This window comes from Pollachius pollachius (assembly GCF_949987615.1).
Source record: "Pollachius pollachius genome assembly, chromosome: 9".
NCBI lineage: Eukaryota > Metazoa > Chordata > Actinopteri > Gadiformes > Gadidae > Pollachius > Pollachius pollachius.
The window spans coordinates 15,544,654-15,565,219 of record NC_136942.1 but is presented as its reverse complement, the minus strand read 5'-3'; the positions used below and the strand labels follow the sequence as shown (position 1 = coordinate 15,565,219).

At 48.9% G+C, this 20,566-nt stretch overlaps 1 protein-coding gene across 1 annotated transcript in view; it reads right to left on the bottom strand.

Moving 5' to 3' along the window:
• Positions 1–20,566, bottom strand: part of cmip (c-Maf inducing protein) — a 29,349-nt gene that overhangs the window by 5,611 nt on the left and 3,172 nt on the right. The window contains exons 2-15 of the mRNA XM_079743758.1: positions 13,261–13,386; positions 12,164–12,214; positions 11,848–12,009; positions 9,530–9,571; positions 9,112–9,174; positions 8,630–8,710; positions 8,215–8,318; positions 6,875–6,979; positions 4,372–4,872; positions 3,926–3,991; positions 1,706–1,732; positions 1,453–1,501; positions 1,196–1,303; positions 909–1,025 (exon numbers count right to left, since the gene is read on the bottom strand). Coding sequence (XP_079599884.1) covers positions 909–1,025; positions 1,196–1,303; positions 1,453–1,501; positions 1,706–1,732; positions 3,926–3,991; positions 4,372–4,872; positions 6,875–6,979; positions 8,215–8,318; positions 8,630–8,710; positions 9,112–9,174; positions 9,530–9,571; positions 11,848–12,009; positions 12,164–12,214; positions 13,261–13,386 — 1,602 coding nt within the window. The remainder of the gene's footprint in view (positions 1–908; positions 1,026–1,195; positions 1,304–1,452; positions 1,502–1,705; positions 1,733–3,925; positions 3,992–4,371; positions 4,873–6,874; positions 6,980–8,214; positions 8,319–8,629; positions 8,711–9,111; positions 9,175–9,529; positions 9,572–11,847; positions 12,010–12,163; positions 12,215–13,260; positions 13,387–20,566) is intronic.

The window sequence follows — 20,566 nt, the reverse complement described above, 5'->3', positions numbered from 1 at the left end:
GTACCTCCACCATGGTCTGGTTCCCTCTCAGTGTGTGTGTGTGTGTTTGTGTGTGTGCGCTCGTGTGTGCGCGCGTACCTCCACCATGGTCTGGTTCCCTCAGTGTGTGTGTGTGTGTGTGTGCGCTCGTGTGTGCGCTCATGTGTGTACCTCCACCATGGTCTGGTTCCCTCTTAGTATGTGTGTGTGTGTGTGTGTGCGCTCGTGTGTGTACCTCCACCATGGTCTGGTTCCCTCTCAGTGTGTGTGTGTGTGTGTGCGCGCGTGTGAGCGTACCTCCACCATGGTCTGGTTCCCTCTCAGTGTGTGTGTGTGTGTGTGTGTGTGTGCGCTCGTGTGTGCGCGCGTGTGTGTACCTCCACCATGGTCTGGTTCCCTCTCAGTGTGTGTGTGTGTGTGTGCGCGCGTGTGTGTACCTCCACCATGGTCTGGTTCCCTCTCAGTGTGTGTGTGTGTGTGTGTGTGTGCACGCGTGTGTGTACCTCCACCATGGTCTGGTTCCCTCTCAGTGTGTGTGTGTGTGTGTGTGTGTGTGCGCGCGTGTGTGTACCTCCACCATGGTCTGGTTCCCTCTCAGTGTGTGTGTGTGTGTGTGTGCGCTCGCGTGTGCGCACGTGTGTGTACCTCCACCATGGTCTGGTTCCCTCTCAGTATGTGTGTGTGTGTGTGTGCGCGCGTGTGTGTACCTCCACCATGGTCTGGTTCCCTCTCAGTGTGTGTGTGTGTGTGTGTGTGTGTGTGTGTGTGTGTGTGTGTGTGTGTGTGTGTGTGCGCGCGTGTGTGTACCTCCACCATGGTCTGGTTCCCTCTCAGTGTGTGTGTGTGTGTGCGCGCGTGTGTGTACCTCCACCATGGTCTGGTTCCCTCTCAGTGTGTGTGTGTGTGTGTGTGTGTGCGCGTGTGTGTACCTCCACCATGGTCTGGTTCCCTCTCAGTGCCAGCAGCATGCATGGGCCCAGCTTGTTCTCAGCCAGAGACAGCAGGAACTTCTTGGTCTTGTAGCAGGAACCCATGAGAATGTGGACCTGGGACGGGGGGACAAGGAGAGGAGGGGGGGGGGGGAGGAATCAAGCCTACATCAAATACCATTTTGGATGTGAGGAATGCTGCAATAGCAACTCATCCACACGGCATCTTACCCACACACTAGTACTGATGGTCGTAAGGCTTTGCTCCTGTGTGTGCGTGGTCTCACCATGCTGGCAAACAGCTCCCCATCGTCGTCACAGGCAACGCCTCCAGGGCTGTACAACTGGAACCAGCCATCCTTCCCCGAGCGAACGCTTAGGAGACAGGAGTGGACCTGGAAAATGTGTGCAAACACACACCAAGCACACACACGCACACACGCAAAGCAATAGCAAACATATTTGAGGCAAAGGTCTATTGCTGACCATTGTACACATCAAATAAATGCAAAAATCACACACACACACGCACACACAAACTCACCTCCTGCCTTGGGTCTTCGGCAAACCTCTGAATGACATATTTCAGTTCCCTATTTAGAGAAAACAAACATGAAGCACAACTTTACGATTCCAAATGAGTGGAGTCGGCGGGGCCTTTGTAATGCTTTGCTTCCATAAGAGAAGCGCAGTAGACCTTACACACATACAGCAGCGTGCAAGGACGCACACACCACTAAACAGGCCATTGGATGGTTTGTCATCTTAAATTATGCAAAACAGTCTGTGTGACTTACTTTGTGAATTTGGCATGTGCAAGGGCCCTGCAGAGGGAGAGAGGAGAAGAACAGAGAAAGTGAGAATGTATGAGGACAAGAGATCACATGGTTTAACAAACACACACACACACATTTTGTTCCAAATATGGTACATGAACACTCGACCAAGATTTAGGACAGAACAGGCCTACACCCATTGAACCTGTTTGACTCCAAGGCACCTTCATTCTATATATTTGTTCTATATATTCTAATTATTTCATGTCCAGTTGTGTTTCTCTTACACTTTTTTATTTTTATATTGCATTGTTAAGGAGCCTGAAACTCAAGATTTCATTGCTAGCGACTGCTGCTGTAATGGTTGTGCATTTGACAATAAACCCTCTTGAATCTTCCATAACCAGGAACTATGGGCCGCACGTTTGTTAACTTGTGCTCAGTTTAAACCCCCCAATAGGATGCGAATGCGTTAAACGGGTTACACCAAACCATAAAGTGGCACTTTTAAGCATTGACAGAAACAATACATTCACAACACGGGTGATGCAACGTGCGTCGCTGCCACGGAGCAGACTGTTCCTTCACTCGGCTAATTTGTTTTTGGCTAAATTGCCCCGTGCACCCTGAGACACACCGACCGCAATACGGACGTACGAGCGGCAATCTGAGCATATGTCTGTATGGGAGTAAGCATCACACATACACACACACACACACACACACACACACAGCAAGCAGTGTGTGTGTGTGTGTGTTCGCGCCACACACACATGCTACAGTGACTCTTTGCCTCCTCCCCTAATCCCCAGTTGGGGGTGTTGACGCCTCTCACTAATGACGCATGTTGCCATCGACAAGGCAACAAGGTGGCGCAGGTGAACAACAGGTAAGTCCCTGCTCGGTGACGGGGAGGCGAGGGGAGGGGAGGGGAGCAACAACAGGTGCCTTGCATGCCCTCCGCCTTAATGAGGCTCCTTGGCTTCGCCTAAGCCAACCACAAATAGTCAGGCCTGAGACTGGGACAAGCTGTCCACTGCTCACACACACACACACACACACACACACACACACACACACACACACACACACTCTCAAACACAGGTGATCACTCATGCGCTCTCCCCTCCCCGGTGGGTTGCTTGAGGTCACAGATGCGCGTCAGAGCAGGAGGCCCCCGAATGCAATAAGGTGTTAAAAAAATAACCCAAACACACAAGGCAATTACAGAAACCCTATAAGGAACCCTCTGTGGTGGTGGGGGGGGGGGGGGGGGGGGGGGGAGGAGACGAAGCTAGGGCGGGGGAGAGAGGGGAGGGAAAGGAGAGGAGAGGACAGTAAGGAGAGGAGAGGAGGAGTGAAAAGGAGAGGGGGTGAGGAAGAGATGAGGAATAAAGAAGGAAAGGAGAGGAGGAGAGTAGAGAGGGAGAGGAGAGGAGGAGAAGGGGAGAGGAGAGGAGGAGAGTAGAGAGGGAGGAGGAGAGGGGAGAGGGGGAGAGGAGAGGAGGAGAGTAGAGGGCGAGAGGAGAGGAGGAGAGGGAGAGGAGGAGAAGAGGAGAGGGGGAGAGGAGAGGAGGAGAGTAGAGAGGGAGAGGAGAGGAGGAGAACGGGAGAGGAGAGGAGGAGAGTAGAGAGGGAGAGGAGAGGAGGAGAGGGGGAGAGGAGAGGAGGAGAGTAGAGGGGGAGAGGAGAGGAGGAGAGGGGGAGAGGAGGAGAAGAGGAGAGGGGGAGAGGAGAGGAGGAGAGTAGAGAGGGAGAGGAGAGGAGGAGAGGGGGAGAGGAAGGGAGGGGAGAGGAGAAGAGAAGAGGAGAGGTGGAGAGGAGAGGAGGAGAGTAGAGGGGGAGAGGAAGGGAGGGGAGAGGAGGAGAGGAGAAGAGGAGAGGGGGAGAGGAGAGGAGGAGAGTAGAGGGGGAGAGGAGAGGAGGAGAGTAGAGGGGGAGAGGAGAGGAGGAGAGTAGAGGGGGAGGAGGAGAGTAGAGGGGAAGAGCAGAGGAAGAGAGTTGGGGGGGAGAGGAAGAGAGAGGAGTAGAAGGTAGGAAGGGAGAGAAAAGGGGAGAAGAGGTGAAAAGAGGAGGGGAAATATATGAGATATTAGCGAGAGGAGTGGGTGTTGGCAGAGAGAACTCATTCAAAGTAGGTTAATCAAATTGTATTGGCCTGTCTATTGTTTGGGCTTCGGTAAAATGAGGAAGGGACGTATGTGTCTGTGTGTGTGTTTGTGTGCCTGTGTGTGTACTCACTCTTTCGGAAAGGGAATGGGCTGCAGAAGGCTGGCAAGAGCTGGCCTCCAGTCGTCATAGTCTGATCTGAAGGGGGGGGAGAGAGAGAGAGATAGAGAGAGAGAGAGAGAGAGAGAGAGAGACAGAGAGAGACCTATCAGACAAACTCAACTTTTAGGAGAAAATCAAAAGAGCCTTTTCCACTTTCCCCAAATGAATGTGGAATGTAAAAATAACCGATCAAACACTGTGATTTTAACATGGCATCTGGGTTCCACACCTACATCGTCATCCACAGCCGTGTTTACAGCAGTGGTCTAGCGCTCCACCGACTGATCCCCATTCAGACAAGGCTGCTATTGTTGACCTCCCCCCCCGCCCCACTCCCTCCCTTTACTCATCGGACAGAGAGAGCCATCTCCTCTCCTGAGCCACATAAAGGCCGGGCCGCCGTCTCAAACACTCACAGCATCTTGAGGATGAGGGCGAAGCAGCCCAGCACGCGGTCCGCCTGGGCCGGCAGCTGGATGGACAGCGTGCTGAGGGCGGGGCTGACCAGCAGGCAGTCGATGAGGCTGGGCACGCTGTCCCCGCCCCCGCCGCCGCCGCGGCAACCCCCGGCCTTCTGCCGCGCGTTGGCCGAGTTGTTGCTGCGCTCCAGCTCCACCAGGATCTCGCTGGAGTTGACGACGGAGGGGGCCGGCGAGCCGGGGCTCTGGGCGGGGGCCGCGGGAGGAGGGCCGGGGGCCTGCGCGACGGGGCCGTGGTTGCCGTTGGAGAGCGGGCCGAGGGCCGGGCTGGGCTGGGGCTCCGGGGGCGGGCCCCCCGGGTGGACGGCGGTCAGAGGGAGCAGGGGGCCGACGGCGGGGGGCTCGGGGCGCGGCAGGCGGAGCGGCATGGGTGGCTTGCGGTCGTTCTGCTGCTGGCAGCCGTTCCGGATCTCCTTCAGGCTGGGGGAGTTGTCCCGGCTGCAGGGCGGGGGGGGGGGAGTAGCACAGGGAGAGGTGAGACAGGGAACATTAAAGGGCTCAGTCACGGTTCCACGCCGACGCAACGCAACGGCCATGCGCAGACGCGTCGACGCAAATCGTGAGCCTGTGTTGGTTCTGCGTGGGGTTTCAGCGGGCGGACCGACCACAGCCCTTGCCGCTGCGGCGCGTCAACAGAAGGTCACGATTTAGCGAGCGACAGGACGCATGGAGGGTCCGCAAGGACGCAAGGGGTCCATGAACCCCCTTGCGAACCACAACCAGCTCTTTAGTCTGGTGAAGACACCCAGTGAGTCAAGTGTCCCCATTTTGACCCCGGCAGAACGAACCCTGTTTAACTCTTGGTTTTATTTACTTTTGGTTGACTTTATAGACGTCAATGCGTTGTAGAGAGTCAAACTGTTGAACGCAACAGGGTTTATGTCTATGAAAGGATAAACGTTACAACAATCATTTGTGCGTTTGTGCTATATCTCTCGGCCTGAAATGCTGGATAATGGACTTTTTTTTTGGTTTCCTATCTTACACGAAGGAAATTACCCAATTTTTGTGTTGCTCAACTCTCTTCATCCAGATACAGAACTTTATTTTATTTTATATTCCGTCTAATTTCTAGTAGCGCAACCAAACAACAATAATCATACATAATGCGTAGCCTGTAATTGAGTTGTTTTTCAGCTATTATTTAAAATAAAAAATAAAGGTAAACCGCCGTGGTTTCCGGTGGGACCGGTGGGACTCCGGCATGGCAGTAACCAGCCAGACAAAAGGCCCCGGGGCCCGCTGCCATCAGGGGAGATGATGGCCAAGCCTGTACAAAATAAGGTCCCTCAGCAGCTGAGGCTGGCTCCTCTCAGAGGCCCGCGAAGAGGAAAAATGTGCTCATCTCTCCCCCCTCTCTTGCTTCTGTCTTATTGGAGAGTGGTTAAGGGGGGGGAGGTGATGTCAAACGGATTACTAATCAAAGCAGGTCCAAGGGAGTGCATATCTCCGTGTTGGTTTGGTATTATTTATATTTAAGCACCCAGTGAGGAGAATGGTAAGACGGTCCCTGGAGAGAGAGGCTGTATCTGGGCCTGTACCTTGGGTTCCCCTCGTAGCGCATCTGGAGATGCACTCCGGTGTGTGGGTCTGATTTGAAGAGTACAGTTTGAAGTGTGTGTCGTTTCTAACGCGGCGTTTAGGGTGTGTTATTGTTGGGGGTCTATAAGGCTGACATAAATTACTGTAATCGACATATACTACGTTGAGTGTTAAGTTGCACAGTAGTGTAGCTTTTCTTCACTCATACAGGATGTCATGACTAGTTGTTCAAGTAAACGGCATACCACAATGTGTGGTTAAACGTTAAAATTACAAATTGAGTTCTCATGAAGTACAACAGATTAAGTTGCTGGTGAACTGGGGTTTTTATGCCTCTACTATACAGGACTTCCTCCCTCTTACTTGACTTATATAGCCGTGATCTTTTTCTTTAATAAGTTAACCGAAACTACAGCCTACTCAGTAAAGATAACATATTGATCTGACTGCTCAATCTGAAAGATTAAACACGCCTGCGAAGCAGATGAATGGCGATAAACCAGTCTGTGTCAAGATAAACCACTGTGTAAACCTGCCGGACGAGTTGTCCCTGACGTGTGTACGAGTGTACATGTGTACGTGTGTGTGTGTGTGTGTGTGTGTGTGTGTGTGTGTGTGTGATGTTTCCCCGGCTAGGAGGAGAAGAAAGGGTGGGACGGATTAAATGAGCTGACAGAGAGATTAAGGGGCATGGATCGCGTTCCCCTGCAGCTCTATGGTCTGGACAGAACGAGCCTTTCACAGGGACATGGCCACCGGGCCACAGAGGCCTGTTTAGGCCTGCTGAGGCCTCCCTGTTCTCTCCTCCGGGTACACGGCCGGGCGGATGGGAGCGTGCTAGCGTGCTAACATGCTAGCGTGCTAATGACGCTTGTGGTGGGTGTTGAGCGCTGCTCACCTGTTGATGAACTCCTCGTAGCAGGAGTAGATGGCGGCGAGGCAGACGGCCACCAGGTTGGGGAGGACACGGGGGTGCGGGCACTGTCCGGTCGGCCCGTGCATGCTGCAACACACACACACATACACACACACACACACACACACACACATTAGCTATACAAGTTAATCAAGTGCACAGTTGCACCCCGATGGACTGAATTCCTCCAGGGCGTCCCTTGTTAATAATAGTCTGAGGTGGAGGCTGCTACAGGTTGAGCTGCTACAGGTGGAGGCTGCTACAGGTTAAGGTGCTACAGGTTGAGCTGCTACAGGTGGAGGCTGCTACAGGTTGAGGCTGCTACAGGTTAAGGTGCTACAGGTTAAGGTGCTACAGGTTGAGGTGCTACAGGTTGAGGCTGCATCAGGTTAAGTATACTACAGGTTGAGGCTGCTACAGGTTGAGGCTGCTACAGGTTAAGGTGCTACAGGTTGAGCTGCTACAGGTGAAGGCTGCTACAGGTGAAGGCTGCTACAGGTTGAGCTGCTACAGGTGGAGGCTGCTACAGGTGGAGGCTGCTACAGGTGAAGGCTGCTACAGGTTGAGCTGCTACAGGTGGAGGCTGCTACAGGTTGAGCTGCTACAGGTTAAGGTGCTACAGGTTGAGCTGCTACAGGTGGAGGCTGCTACAGGTTGAGGTGCTACAGGTTGAGCTGCTACAGGTGAAGGCTGCTACAGGTGAAGGCTGCTACAGGTTGAGCTGCTACAGGTGGAGGCTGCTACAGGTTGAGGTGCTACAGGTTGAGCTGCTACAGGTGAAGGCTGCTACAGGTGAAGGCTGCTACAGGTTGAGCTGCTACAGGTGAAGGCTGCTACAGGTGAAGGCTGCTACAGGTTGAGCTGCTACAGGTGGAGGCTGCTACAGGTTGAGGCTGCTACAGGTTAAGGTGCTACAGATTGAGCTGCTACAGTTGGAGGCTGCTACAGGTTGAGGCTGCATCAGGTTAAGTATACTACATGTCAAGGCTTCTACAGGTTAACAGGTTGAGCCCACTAAAGGTTGAAGCTGCAACAGGCCTAGGATTCTACAGGTTGAGGCTGCTACAGGTGTAGGCTAATTACCGGTTTAGGCTAGCACAGGTTGAGGCTATACCAGCTTGAATGGGACACCATTCAATCAGAGAATCACCCAGCTCAACCACCATTCAAACCATCCATAATCCCGTTGCCGACTGACCCGGATGCGTTTGTAGCGGTGAACAAAGTAGAGACAACCCAACACTCTCTACTACGAGGCCAACTACTACCTCCCTCCCTCACTCTGAATGTGTCACCCTGGGTGTGTTTGCGCTGCTCCTCACCTGTGAACAAACTTCTTCACCACCTCCATCCCAGCGTTGAGCTCGTTCAGAGCCAGGATGTACTCCTGAGTGAAGAGGCGCAGCCTGGGACACTTCCCGAAGTCCTGATGGGCAAACGACAGAGCACCACCACAACGTGTGAGGAAGACGCTGGCTAGGTAACGGTTACCTTCGAACACTTTCATCTCAGTATCGATTCTATTGATACAGTGTTGATGTTTAATGTTATCTCTTTAATTCCCTTTGCAATGTCTGTCGACTCTGAAGAGGAATATCGCTTTCAAATCCAGTTTCCTGATTGTGCTTCTGATGAATACAAAATGCAGAAGGAAGGAAGAATTATGGTAGAAATGGGGACCCCCTTTAAGACCCCTGGAGGTCTCAGCCTGTGAGCTGGCAGTGCCTGGACTCTCACCATGTTGTGTTTGAGTATTCTCTGGACCACGGGGGTGAAAACCTCGATCACTACCATTGACCGCGGCCTCTGGCGGCAGTGCTGTACAGAAACAGAGAAATGCATCATGGGGCAGCAGCTCAAAAAGAACCCCCAAATGCCCAGATAAAGGTGTATCTACATGAACAATGCAAACAAACCCTGCATATACTGTATATATATTTGCAACAGAGCCGAGAAGAGTAAAAAAAAAACAAAAAAACATTTGTGTATGCAAAACACAATCTATCCAGCAATGGGATGTATTTTTCACAAGTTAAACATTGACATCACAGAGAACTTCCTTTCCCCTTAGGTGTTGTAACGCGTCAAACAGGAAATCAATGCGGTTAGAGAATATGTTTTTCTTGTCATTTCAAAGATCACTCCTCTGTTTCTGTTTGAAGCTCCTGAGGACTAGATGCTTGAGGCAGGGGCCTAGAGAATGGGAACAGGAGACTCACCTTGCAGAAGAATTCACACAGGTCAGGTGGCGGGTGGTTGTTTTCGAGGAGAGGAGCAATTGCCTATGGAAACACGTCAAATACAACCCACATATGAATTACGGAGCAATATCTGTTTTTTATCCAGCTACTGTAAGTTACTGACAATGGCTGATTATGTTTCATTGTCAATAAGGAAACAGCAGAAATGTACTTTTCTACTTTAGAGAACGGAAGCATGTTGAGAGAACGGAACCATCTGAACCATTAAACTGTGTGAATGGAAAGCAGGGTTAGGGACAAAACTTGCGGGGGCAAGAAAACCACTTTGCATGTGCTATCTCATGTTTACAAAGAGCACAGTATAAACTTAAGGACTGCAAATAGGGAAATATGAGCAACAATAAGCCATGCAAATAGTAATATATAGGGACCTTACCACAATGATATTTTCATGATCTTGACTGCTGAGTTTCGTATTCTGTGAAAACATGGCAGAAACAGCGCATGTAAATCACATTACAGTGTGCATGTTTAAAAGTGAATGTATGTAGTGTATGAATGCATGTATGAATGTGTTTAGGGGTGTGTTTATCTGAATGTGTATGCATTTGTTGATGTATGTTGAGACGCAAGTGTATGTGAATGAAACACAGTGCCGCAAGAAATTAGGCAAGAGAAAAACAAGCAGACCGAAATATCATTGCGATTTGGATATTAACATTCGCCTTGCCCTCAAGGAACCGACTGCAAACGACACGAGGTCTAGACTGGATTTGTAAACGAACGGACAGACAAAGGGATACCCTGCCCTGGATCAAGACCACGCAGCGAGAACACAGCCTTCCCCTCTCCCTTTCCCTTTTTTATCCAAACTAAGCTACGGAAACATGACCTGAAACTGCCCAGGTAAAGACCTAGCTGTGCAGTCTGCAGCCTAGGCCAACGCTAACGGACACCGCTCTCCACGACACGTCCTGCTGGGCCTAAAAAGTACAGATAGAAGGGAGGGATACGGAAGATTTAAAACACCAAAAGGAAAACAAACCACATGGGTTGGGGCGGTCGATAACCAACTGGTGCCATCTCTCATTGTGAAGGATTCTCAACTGAGAAATCCTTCACAATCCACAAACATAGTAATAGATGGCAAACAGAAGGAAAAAGGAGCGACAGGCCAAACGGCGAGGTTTCCACCTCAGAAAGTCAGGATGAGGATCCCAGTCGGAGGGAGACCACAGAGGCGACAGAGGACAGTGTGCCATCACCAGTATTGGCCACACCCCAAGAAGCTATTTCAGCAGAAGGGATTGCCGGGTTTCCGCTCCACAGTGGAAGGGCAGCGTGGTCTCCTCGGCGAAGATTCACAGATCAATGGAATGATCAAAACCTGACAAAGCCCAACGAATGGCCCAGATGGTTCAGGGGTTGCAGCCCGGGGTGAGTATCCTACCATTGCCACATGTAGCGAAACATTAACCATTGAGGTCCCACTCACAGACCGAGTTTAAGACAAGAATGTGCTACTCCGGATGGTACAAACCACTAATTATCAGGATACATGGGGAGACACATTCCGGAGAATGATGAATAAAATCCATCAGCAATACAATGCCACCTTGATGACACATCCTCCAGTGTTGACTGGGATAGACACCTGCCACACCTGCGATCCGTATTGAGAGCCTGGAGACAAGCTGGGCTTGTTGCCAATCCCAAAAAGGGTGCCAGCTGGGTCGAGACGAGGCCAATGACCTGGGACACACCATTCAGAGTGGAAGGGTAAGGCCACAAAACAAGAAATAGGAGAGAATCCCCTGCTTGCCAAAACCTTTAATTAAAAGACAGCTAAAAAGCTTCCTGGAGCTGGTGGGCTACTATAGTCAGGTAGTGCACGGAGACAATAAGTGTAATGGCAATGCAGAGCGACCACCCAAAGGGTCTCTGTACTGGCAGCGAAGGGTTGGTGTGGGGGATATGTGGTGTCCTGGTGGTGGAAAAGCGGCCACTCCCACAACAGCCTAGGAGAGGAGGAGGGTTACCCAATTACCCAACTCTGGGTAATTACTCTGGGTAATTAATCCCAGAGGCTTATATGAGCCCTTTCTCAATCCGTGTTCCTGTCTGTGCTTGTGCTCTCGTGGACTTGTGAACGTCATCATTTGCAGCCCGGGTACTGTTCCATTCAAAGGTCTGCATCTAGCCAGGGACACCCCCAACACCCGCGGGTGTTCTTGCTTCGCCTATTTTGTCGGGGATGCATCGGGAGGTGACTTGTGTGGACTTGGGACAGACAAGTATCCCACAATGCATTTCACAACAACCAGCGACAAGGGCGAAGGATAAACTCACTGTTGGTTCGTCGGAGATTGGGGAAAATACGAGTTGACTAGAATACAAGAACCTTTCAAATATTAACATTCAAATCGCCCTCAAGGAACCAACCGCTAATGACACGGCGACGGACTGGAGCAGTGGACGAACGGACGGATGGAGGGTTACCCCATCCCTGGCTGTACCTCCTGTGTCTCAGTCCCTGGCCTCTATGTTTACCCAGGTGGGCATTCCCAACGCTTCGTCCCTGGGTCCAGACCGCTCACTAGGAGCACAACCCACTACCTACCCTTGTAAAATAATACTGACTATTGCATTGTAGCCCAGCCAAGTACTCATTCATCTCAGGGCTAGTGGCCACAGTGTGCATGTACATGTTTGTGTGTGTGTGTGTGTGTGGGTGTGTCTGTGAGGACCCCCTACCTCGGCCAGCAGGGTGGAGATGATGTGTAGTGGGGCCTGGTGGATGGACTCGTCCTGCAGCGGCGAGGTCAGCGCCATGTCCACTAGCGCACGGATCTCCTTCAGCACCACGTCCCACCGACTGGGGTTGTTCAGCACCTTGCGGTACTTGTAGATCTTTTTCTGTACAATGTGGGGAACGGGGGGGGGGGGGGGGGGAGACACATTGGAACCAACATGCTGAGGAAATGATTGAGACTAACCGTTCAGGCCCATGCTGGGCCAGCCACTTAGCAACCTAATAGGCAAGACGAGACTAATCAATTAATGAACTCACCTTCCACTGCAGGGAGTGAAACCACTGGTCCCTCAGGTAGCTGTTGGAAGCCTATTGCAGCACACAAACACACACGCACACACAGCCAGGTTGGGTCCATGACATGTTTGAGAACATTTTGCAAACCCAGGTGGCACAATAGCTCTTCATCGCTGCTCTTGCTACGGTTGCCCAGGCGAAGGCTTTGACGGTTGCTTGTCTAAAGGTTCACGCTGTAGATGTTTAGCAGAATGTTTTGAATGAGGAAAGCTATGTTCAGACACTCGAGCAGGACATTAAGAGTGTCTGAACTCGAACGTCCTGCCCGCTCGCTAGCTGATACCTTATCTAAAGAACATGCGTTCCGTTTCCGACACTAGAGAGCCTAAGCTATAGCGAGTTAGTGCGTGAATAATCCTGGTCATTGCCAAACGAGAGGCTGGGCTGTACCAACTCCCTGCTCACTCCTGCACAGGTATCACGCTGACTCAATGGTAGACTACATCAGTATGCATGACCATAATACACAAATATAAACCACAATTTCCATTAATTTAGAACAGCATTTGACCAGGGTTATCTATATATTGTACATTCTTTACAAGATTTAACCTTATGTACAATAATAAATAACATCAATATTCATAATACTATAACTACTACTAATGAATACTTTTCCATCCATTTGAGCTACATTATACATATTTTGATATCAACTGAAGACATAGCTTCCTGGGCTGATTTATCTTAAGTCCCCAGAACCCGGAAAAGGCACAACAAACTCCCCAGCCGCAGTAAAGCCCCCCCTTCCCCTTCATAACTCTAATTATGGCTCTGCTCTTTTTATGTACCAGGGCACGGTTAGTAGACTTAACTTCACTGAATTTATGTTCTTGCAATGCCCTGGTACATAAAAGGAGCAGACCCATCATGTGTTATAACCTGTGTTGGTCCCCCCCCCCCCCTCTCTGTGCAATGGGTCTATTCTCATGGTTGAGGGGCTGTTATCCTACATCCTTTAAGAAAGGACATGGACCATCAGATCCCCCATTCGGCCATCCCTGCGCCAGGCTGAGAAGTAGGCCAGACCCTCCCACCAAGGCCCCGGCCTGCGTTACCTGCAGCAGGACAGTTCCTCCAGGGAAGCTGAGCTGTACGCAGTACTTGGGGGCGTTGTCCCAGGCCAACAGCTGGAGGTCCTCAATGGTGCTGTAGGACAGGGTAGTCTCCATGTAGCCGGTGGGCTGATGGGGAAAGAGATGAATACGTTGGAACACAGAAACAGCTATACATATGCTGTGGATCATACACACACATGCTGTTGCATACAATCGCGGCCTACAGCACGCATGGAAACCGATCGCCAGACGCGCTTTCTTTTTCACAAGGATGTCAATATCAGAGAGAGAGAGAGAGAGAGAGAGAAAATACAGTACAGCACATGGTGTTTATTTTAACAAAAGAACTGGTTAACCCAGACAGTTCATAATCGCTAGAGATATAACAGTACTCAATCACGTTAAAGATATTCAGTTGAGAGATGTCATCCGTATTCAATGACCTTGGATGATAATGCACTGGACAGTTTTTAGCCACAAATAGGATAGATTTATAATGAGATAAGATAGATTGATCGATTGATAGAAAGAAATGAGTTGTCGTGGACTCTATTCTGATATCGAGGATCTCAGTTGTCGTTGGCGTCTATCTTTGCTTATCTCCCTTGTTGTCCGTGAAAACAACAGCCAGTTCCCCCGTAGAGCCCCCCTCTCGTATTGAACACACACGCTATTCCTTTAATTTCTCTGCTGATTGAGTGCTGAATGTCCACCGATCTCTCCCCTCCCACCCTCTCTCCCTCCCCCTCTCATGTTCCATCTTTCTATTCCTCTGACTCTCTCTCTCACTCCCTTCCTCCCCCAACATATTTTTACTCCACACGATCGGGCAGATGATCCACTCTGGAGAACAAGATGATGTAAGTGGCCCATTGTCCCGCTTCTCAATACAAACGTTGTTTGTATTGAAATCTGACAATGGCTTTTGGGCAATATGGTAATATGCCGCAGACAAGTTGCGTGTGTGTGTGTGTGTCATGCTCATGTGCTTGAGGACTCAGGCAAACGTGTCTAGGTCTGACCTCGGACACATGGGAAGGAAACAGGTTAGGCAAACTTTGATCCATGCGTGTGTGTCTCTGAAGAGGGAGAAGAGGCATACGGTTGGAAGAGGCTGTTGGGAGAGGCAGAAGGCTAGAGACCAACATTCTGATAACTAACATAGGTTGCCATAGATACTACATCCTGCACAAAGTGTGCAGTGATTGCCTGCCCAGGCCTCCCTCTCTCTCTCTGTCTCTCTCTATCTCTCTCTCTCCTTCTCTCTCTCTCTGTCGCTCTGTCTCTCTCTCTCTCTCTGTCTCTCTCTCTAAATCGTAATAATGTTTTCCTTGGATTTTGGAGTCTCGTTCTAATGTCCTATATCCTCCATTCTCCAGGAGGACCGGCGTACCGTCGGCGCGCTGCTCTTCTCATCTGATCTCCTCGCTGCGGTGTTGCCATAGAAACAACTGAACTGAACTTCTTTTTTTTGCTGTTCTGATCATCTACTGGGAGGTGGGCTGTTAAGACATAAAGAAATGCTGTTGTTTTGAAATGCCCAGACGTTCACCCAACGAGGGACGGTTCCTGTGTCACGGTGCACCCGACTCAGATTCAGGAGAGCAACAATATTTTTTGTTCAAGTAGGCAGAGAGAAGGATCCACACTGCATGTATTGTGCATCAACATCAACTGCCCCGGGGGCGCGAGCCGGGGCCGCTTCCCCCACGAGACCTAACATAGATTAGAACAACAGGTGCCTACAGCTTTCTCACTCCGTCACAAACTCCACCATTTTGCACTTGACCGTCGTGGAGTGAGTGTGTGCTGCCAGCAGGGGGAGCACCTCTAGGGGGGAAGGAGAGATGAAATATGACCACAGTCTTCACATGTCGTGATGTGTCAAATCAGGAAACACGTACAGACCCAGGTGCGTCGGTCTGTGAGCACGATGTAGCGAGGACAAGGTAAGACACTATAAGGGTAGGTTGGAGAGGAAGACGGAGATTATAAGACACCCCTCATATGTCACATTAGTGACACACGTGCCTGGTCCAGTCCTAGTCATGGCTAGAGCAGAGGGAGCTTGTTAACCTGCCCTGCCTGCACGTAAGAAGAGTGTGTCGCGCTCAGTGTTTCGATCATGCTCTGAACAAGGGCATGCTGTTACGGGTATTAATAATATAACGGTATTAATAACTACATTGGTGACGTTCAGTGATAGAAATAACACACAGCACAGATCAGAAAATGAAGATAATGTACGATGCAAAATAAGAAAGCTATGTTTAAAATAAATAATGTATAAAATTGAGATGTTCCCATCATCCACAAAAAACAAAGCATTTCTTAATAATGAGTAGGCCGGTTCCCAAACCAAAGAATTCACCCCCGGTGACCTACATCTTCCTGGGGAATGGCTGATGCAGGCTACTGCCTTACTCTGTCGCAAGCCTAACCAGCCACAGTCCCGTCATGCCAAACCAATGTAAACATCCCGTGTGCCATGCAAAGAACTCTAAGAGTCACCGCATGTTTAAGGAACTGGTGCAAACACACCAAGCCACTCTATGACGTTAATGGTCAAACAACATGGCTGTTGTTGAGAATCACTTCCCTGAACGATAAGAGGCCCCAGTTCTCTTTTTGTTGAATAGAGAAGCCTGCTATGGCTTATTTATTTGGACTTATTAAATCCAACTAACAAACTTGAAGACCAGCACCTGGTGAATATTTCAATCTATGCATCCATCGGGCCAGCGGTCAAAGTATGAAGAATACACTTAACATCTTACTTTGAACAATTACAAGAAAAAGGCCAACAACCTTTCGACAAATATAAACAACCACAAGCTAAACCTTGGCTGTGTATATTAGTATTGTAAGATAAGGCACTGTAGGCCACAATCAATCTTGTAACAATTAAATATAATTTATGAACAAACTATACATCATCTGGTTCCATAACTGCTTCTGTCATGGTGTCTGACTGGCAATGATTTTACATTAAAATGCCTAACTATGCATGAGATTTTGTGTGTGTGTGTGTGTGTGTGTGTGTGTGTGTGTGTGTGTGTGTGTGTGTGTGTGTGTGTGTGTGTGTGTGTGTGTGTGTGTGTGTGTGTGTGCGTGCGTGCGTGTGTTTGCGAGATCGGGGCAACAGCACTGCACTCACAAGTAACAAGAGTTGACAAACCATCTTCAACATATTTATTACATAATATCAGGGATTGATAAATTGTGAGATGAAGGCCAATTACACTCACAACCCCCAAACCGCAGTCTGCTGTTCTTACTCCACAAGGCGCTTTAGACAATGAGTCATTCCAATATGCGTAAGTGCATCCTGCAAGTGCAATCTGACACTTATATTCACCATGATGCTCTAATGTTCCACTCCCCCTTACCCGCTACTTTACCCAGCGTTGCTTTGCCAGCAACATTTTATAGACACGCATAGTTTGCGCACTATTCTGCTGCCCCGAACCAAATCCCACAACCCTGTTAACTGCCTTGCTCTAGCGTTGGGTCTCATGCCTGGGATTCCCCCATCCCCCCCGGGGTTTGGCGTTCCAACGATGTGGCCCGCTACCGAGTATACAGTGACAATACAGCCGTTTGTTGTATACCAACAGCTATACTCGGACATAGTCAATGCATGAAAATAGGAATTGCTCTCCCGAGTCCAGATGTAAGTTCCTAATTACTAAGTAACCGATTGCTACAGCAGGGTACATCGGACGGTCTGTCTACCTGAGAAAATCAGGGTTGCACGGTTGATCAAACAGTTCCCTGTTTCATCCAACTTTTAGACATCAAGTGAACTCCCAAACATTGTGCTATTTGCATTTGCTTGGTTACTTTTATTGAAAAGTACTATACAATTAAACATATTATCGTGCTACAAAATTGTTGTACATACAAATGTTGATAAACTATTAAAATACACAACCTCAAAAAAAGGATGCCTTTCACTGACAATTAAAACTATTAGCCATAGGTTAAAATCTCTTTGACTCTATCATTGTGACCTCCCATTTGTGTGTGTTGGAAGGATCAAAATTCCGGTCTATCTGTTCCAAATACAATAAATTAATATGGCAGGGAGCTTTATCATCCCAGACTATTACTCAAATCTTTGTTTAATGGCTGCGTTGTTCAAACAATCCTGGGAGGATCCAGTATTTGTTGAACAGTGTTGTGACTAGGCCTGGAAGCATGCCCGAAGCCTTTCTAGGTCCATTTTGTGAGTGAGTGAGTTAGTGAGTGCACGAGGGACAGTGTGTCTGAGATTAGTGTTACAACAGTGTTACAAGACCAGCCTTTAGATTTTGGAATGAAAAAATAAAAAGCAGGGCAAATAAACAAAAAGTCACTTCATTTGCTGAAATGATCCTCTGCCTATCCTCTGGCTTTCATAATAAAATAATTACTGGCAGCAATTTGACCAATATTGTTTTGTCTTCCTTCTAGTCCTTCGTCATTTTTGAGACAACACGGTCCTGTGACCAACACAAAATGACAAAACTAAACGATGTGTCTGCGCGTGTGATTGCGTGTGTGTGCATCTGTCTGTCTACTTGTGTCGTTAGTCAGGCTCCCCTCTTGAGTCACCATGTCGGGACTTGTAAACCGAGACACCGGGGCTATCTCCCGTCTCTCGGGCGTAGGTAAACACCTGATCACCTGTAAACACTAAACGCCTGTTTTGTTTGCTTTCTTTCTTTACTCTCTGGTCGTCGCGAGACAACGGCATGGTTACGCTAGCCCTTGCCCGCAAAATGTGTCCACTGTCTGTGACTGTAATTGTCGCCATTGGGCTTAGTGTGCTGAAATATTATCTGCTTATTATCTGTCTAATGACGGAGTTTGCTCTTAAAGTCATCACTCACCTTTCCCCTCTCTCACAGATGTGCACACAAACGTGCGCGCACACACACACACACACACACACACACACACACACACACACACACACACACACACACACACACACACACACTGGCTGCTTTGTTATTGTGTCGATGCCCTCTCACCCCCTCTTCCTTCTTTTTTGGTATTGTTAAGCAGAAGGCACACAGGAAGTACCCACCCCCCACAAAACAGTGAAAATGTGATATAGGTTGAGTGTGCCGATACAGGTCAAGGCACGCAAAGGAAGGAATGGAAAATAAGTGTGAGCCACAATTCTCTGACTGGACAACCAAAAAAAACCCAATGTGTGCACACATTTACTTATGCGTATGCGCATGCCCGCATTGAAAAATATAACCACTTCTGTCGACTCCTATTCACATGTTTCTTCTTGTACTAGATTAGATTAGATGAGATGGGTTCTTGATCCATCCCAATACAATAATAACCATAACAAAACAAATTATATAGAAGACGGAGAAGGAGAGAAAAGGAGAAGAAGCACTGTGGCAGTACATTCAGACATCCATATTCACTTAAAACCACACACAGCGGGTCTCTAAGCTTGTCCCATTTGGCAGTACAGGATTACAAACTGCTCTCGGTTTCACATTCGCAGATGCTTACAGAAACGTATGCACTTGTTTTGCTGATACGCAATTCCCCCCCTTGCCTCCAGACAGGGCATGCTAGTTCCCTTTTAACAGAAATGATTCAATCTGAGAAAAGATTTGCCGGGACAGCCCCCAACCAATCCGCGTGACACTGGATCTGCTTCCCGCAAAACATGCGTGCGTTGATGCCCAACGAACGATCAAAGCCTCTTGCCTCACAATTCAGTTCTGTTGATGTGCCAACACAGACAACTCAGTCTCATGCCTAAATTCAGGATGAGAGACAGCAAGACCATGATCTCACACCCTCACGTCTGTGCCTGTGTGTGCCTGTGTGTGCCTGTGTGTGCCTGCCTGTGTTTGCGTGTGACACACCATCAAAGGACGTGTGCTTTTAGCACACACTGCTACTGATGTGGGTCTTAAGACTGATCTGGAGAGCACCATTTGCCACAGTCAACTGGCCATCTATTAGTGCTGCTCCACCCGGCAGCAGCACAGCGATACCTAAACCCGTCTATATAAATCATGGAACAATGGGGCATTACTGAGAAATTAGCAAAGCGTCACTCTGAATCCCGACCAGAGAGTTGACGCTTGCTTCCTCCTTTTTTTGTTTGATACCATTCACACATAGGCATTATATATAATATATGGCTTCACTAACGGACCACAGCCAAAGCCAAGCCACTTGTCTGCTTCCCCCCCATTGGAGGCTGGGCCTTGTCATACCAAGTCAACATGCAAAGTTGAGAGACAGAGAGGCATGCAGAAAAAGTTAAATATATAAGGAGGACTATAAAAACAGAATATTGAAAAAAAAAACTTTCCTTCCTTTCACAACCATGTGTGGTTAGGGTGGCTCACATACACATTTTTACATATTGCCAAATCAGAATTGTTCATGTTCCATTTGCCAAATAGCAAATTAAGATGTTAAGCTAAGATGATACGGGTGTCTCAAGAGAAAATAATAACAATATGCAAGTTTGTTTAGCTTTTCCACAAAGGACGCAATGGAATACTCAACGTCTCACTATGTTACTTAGACACACAGATTTACGGAAAGTATTGCCTTGTAATTCCTGTTGCTATGCTTCGCTGTGTGGGCACCTGTTGGACAGAGTACAGAGCCCTAGAATGTAACGCATGGACACACATGGGAAGAGAGAGTGAGTGTGTGTGTGTGTCCATGGGATGAGACAGAAAGGGAAGAAAGCCTCACACTGTACCCACACACATCCATGAATTAACAGAAACAGAGGCCAAACTTTAAAAGAGGTCATCCTTTCTATTAACCAGGCCGCTTGCTTACACAGCCCTGCGATCAGAGCAATAAACTGTGTGTGTGTGTGTGTGTGTGTGTGTGTGTGTGTGTGTGTGTGTGTGTGTCTGGGGTCCCAGCCAGCCTAATGCATAATGCGAAGCCAGGAGGGTTAGGCCAGCAGGAGCTTTTTCTCACGCCTCAAGTGTTGCCGTCTTCGATCCCCTGCTCCTCCCGACTTAATTTTAGAGGAGTCCTTTAGCAAGACACCAAACCTTTAAACGACAGCTACGCGGCGCGCCTGCCGTCACCTTGCGTGTTTCAACCTGCCATTTTTGTGCGTACGCGAGGGAAAAATGTGTGAACATGGTGACGTGGAGCGGTGCAATAAATGCTATTCGTTTAGCCTCGGGTTTATAATATATCCGTGATTCTCTGGGCTCATTACGTTGTTATAGCTCACCTACAGTATATCGTTGAAAAACTATAGCTCCCCAATATTATTGAACCACCTTTTAAAGGCCAATTTTTT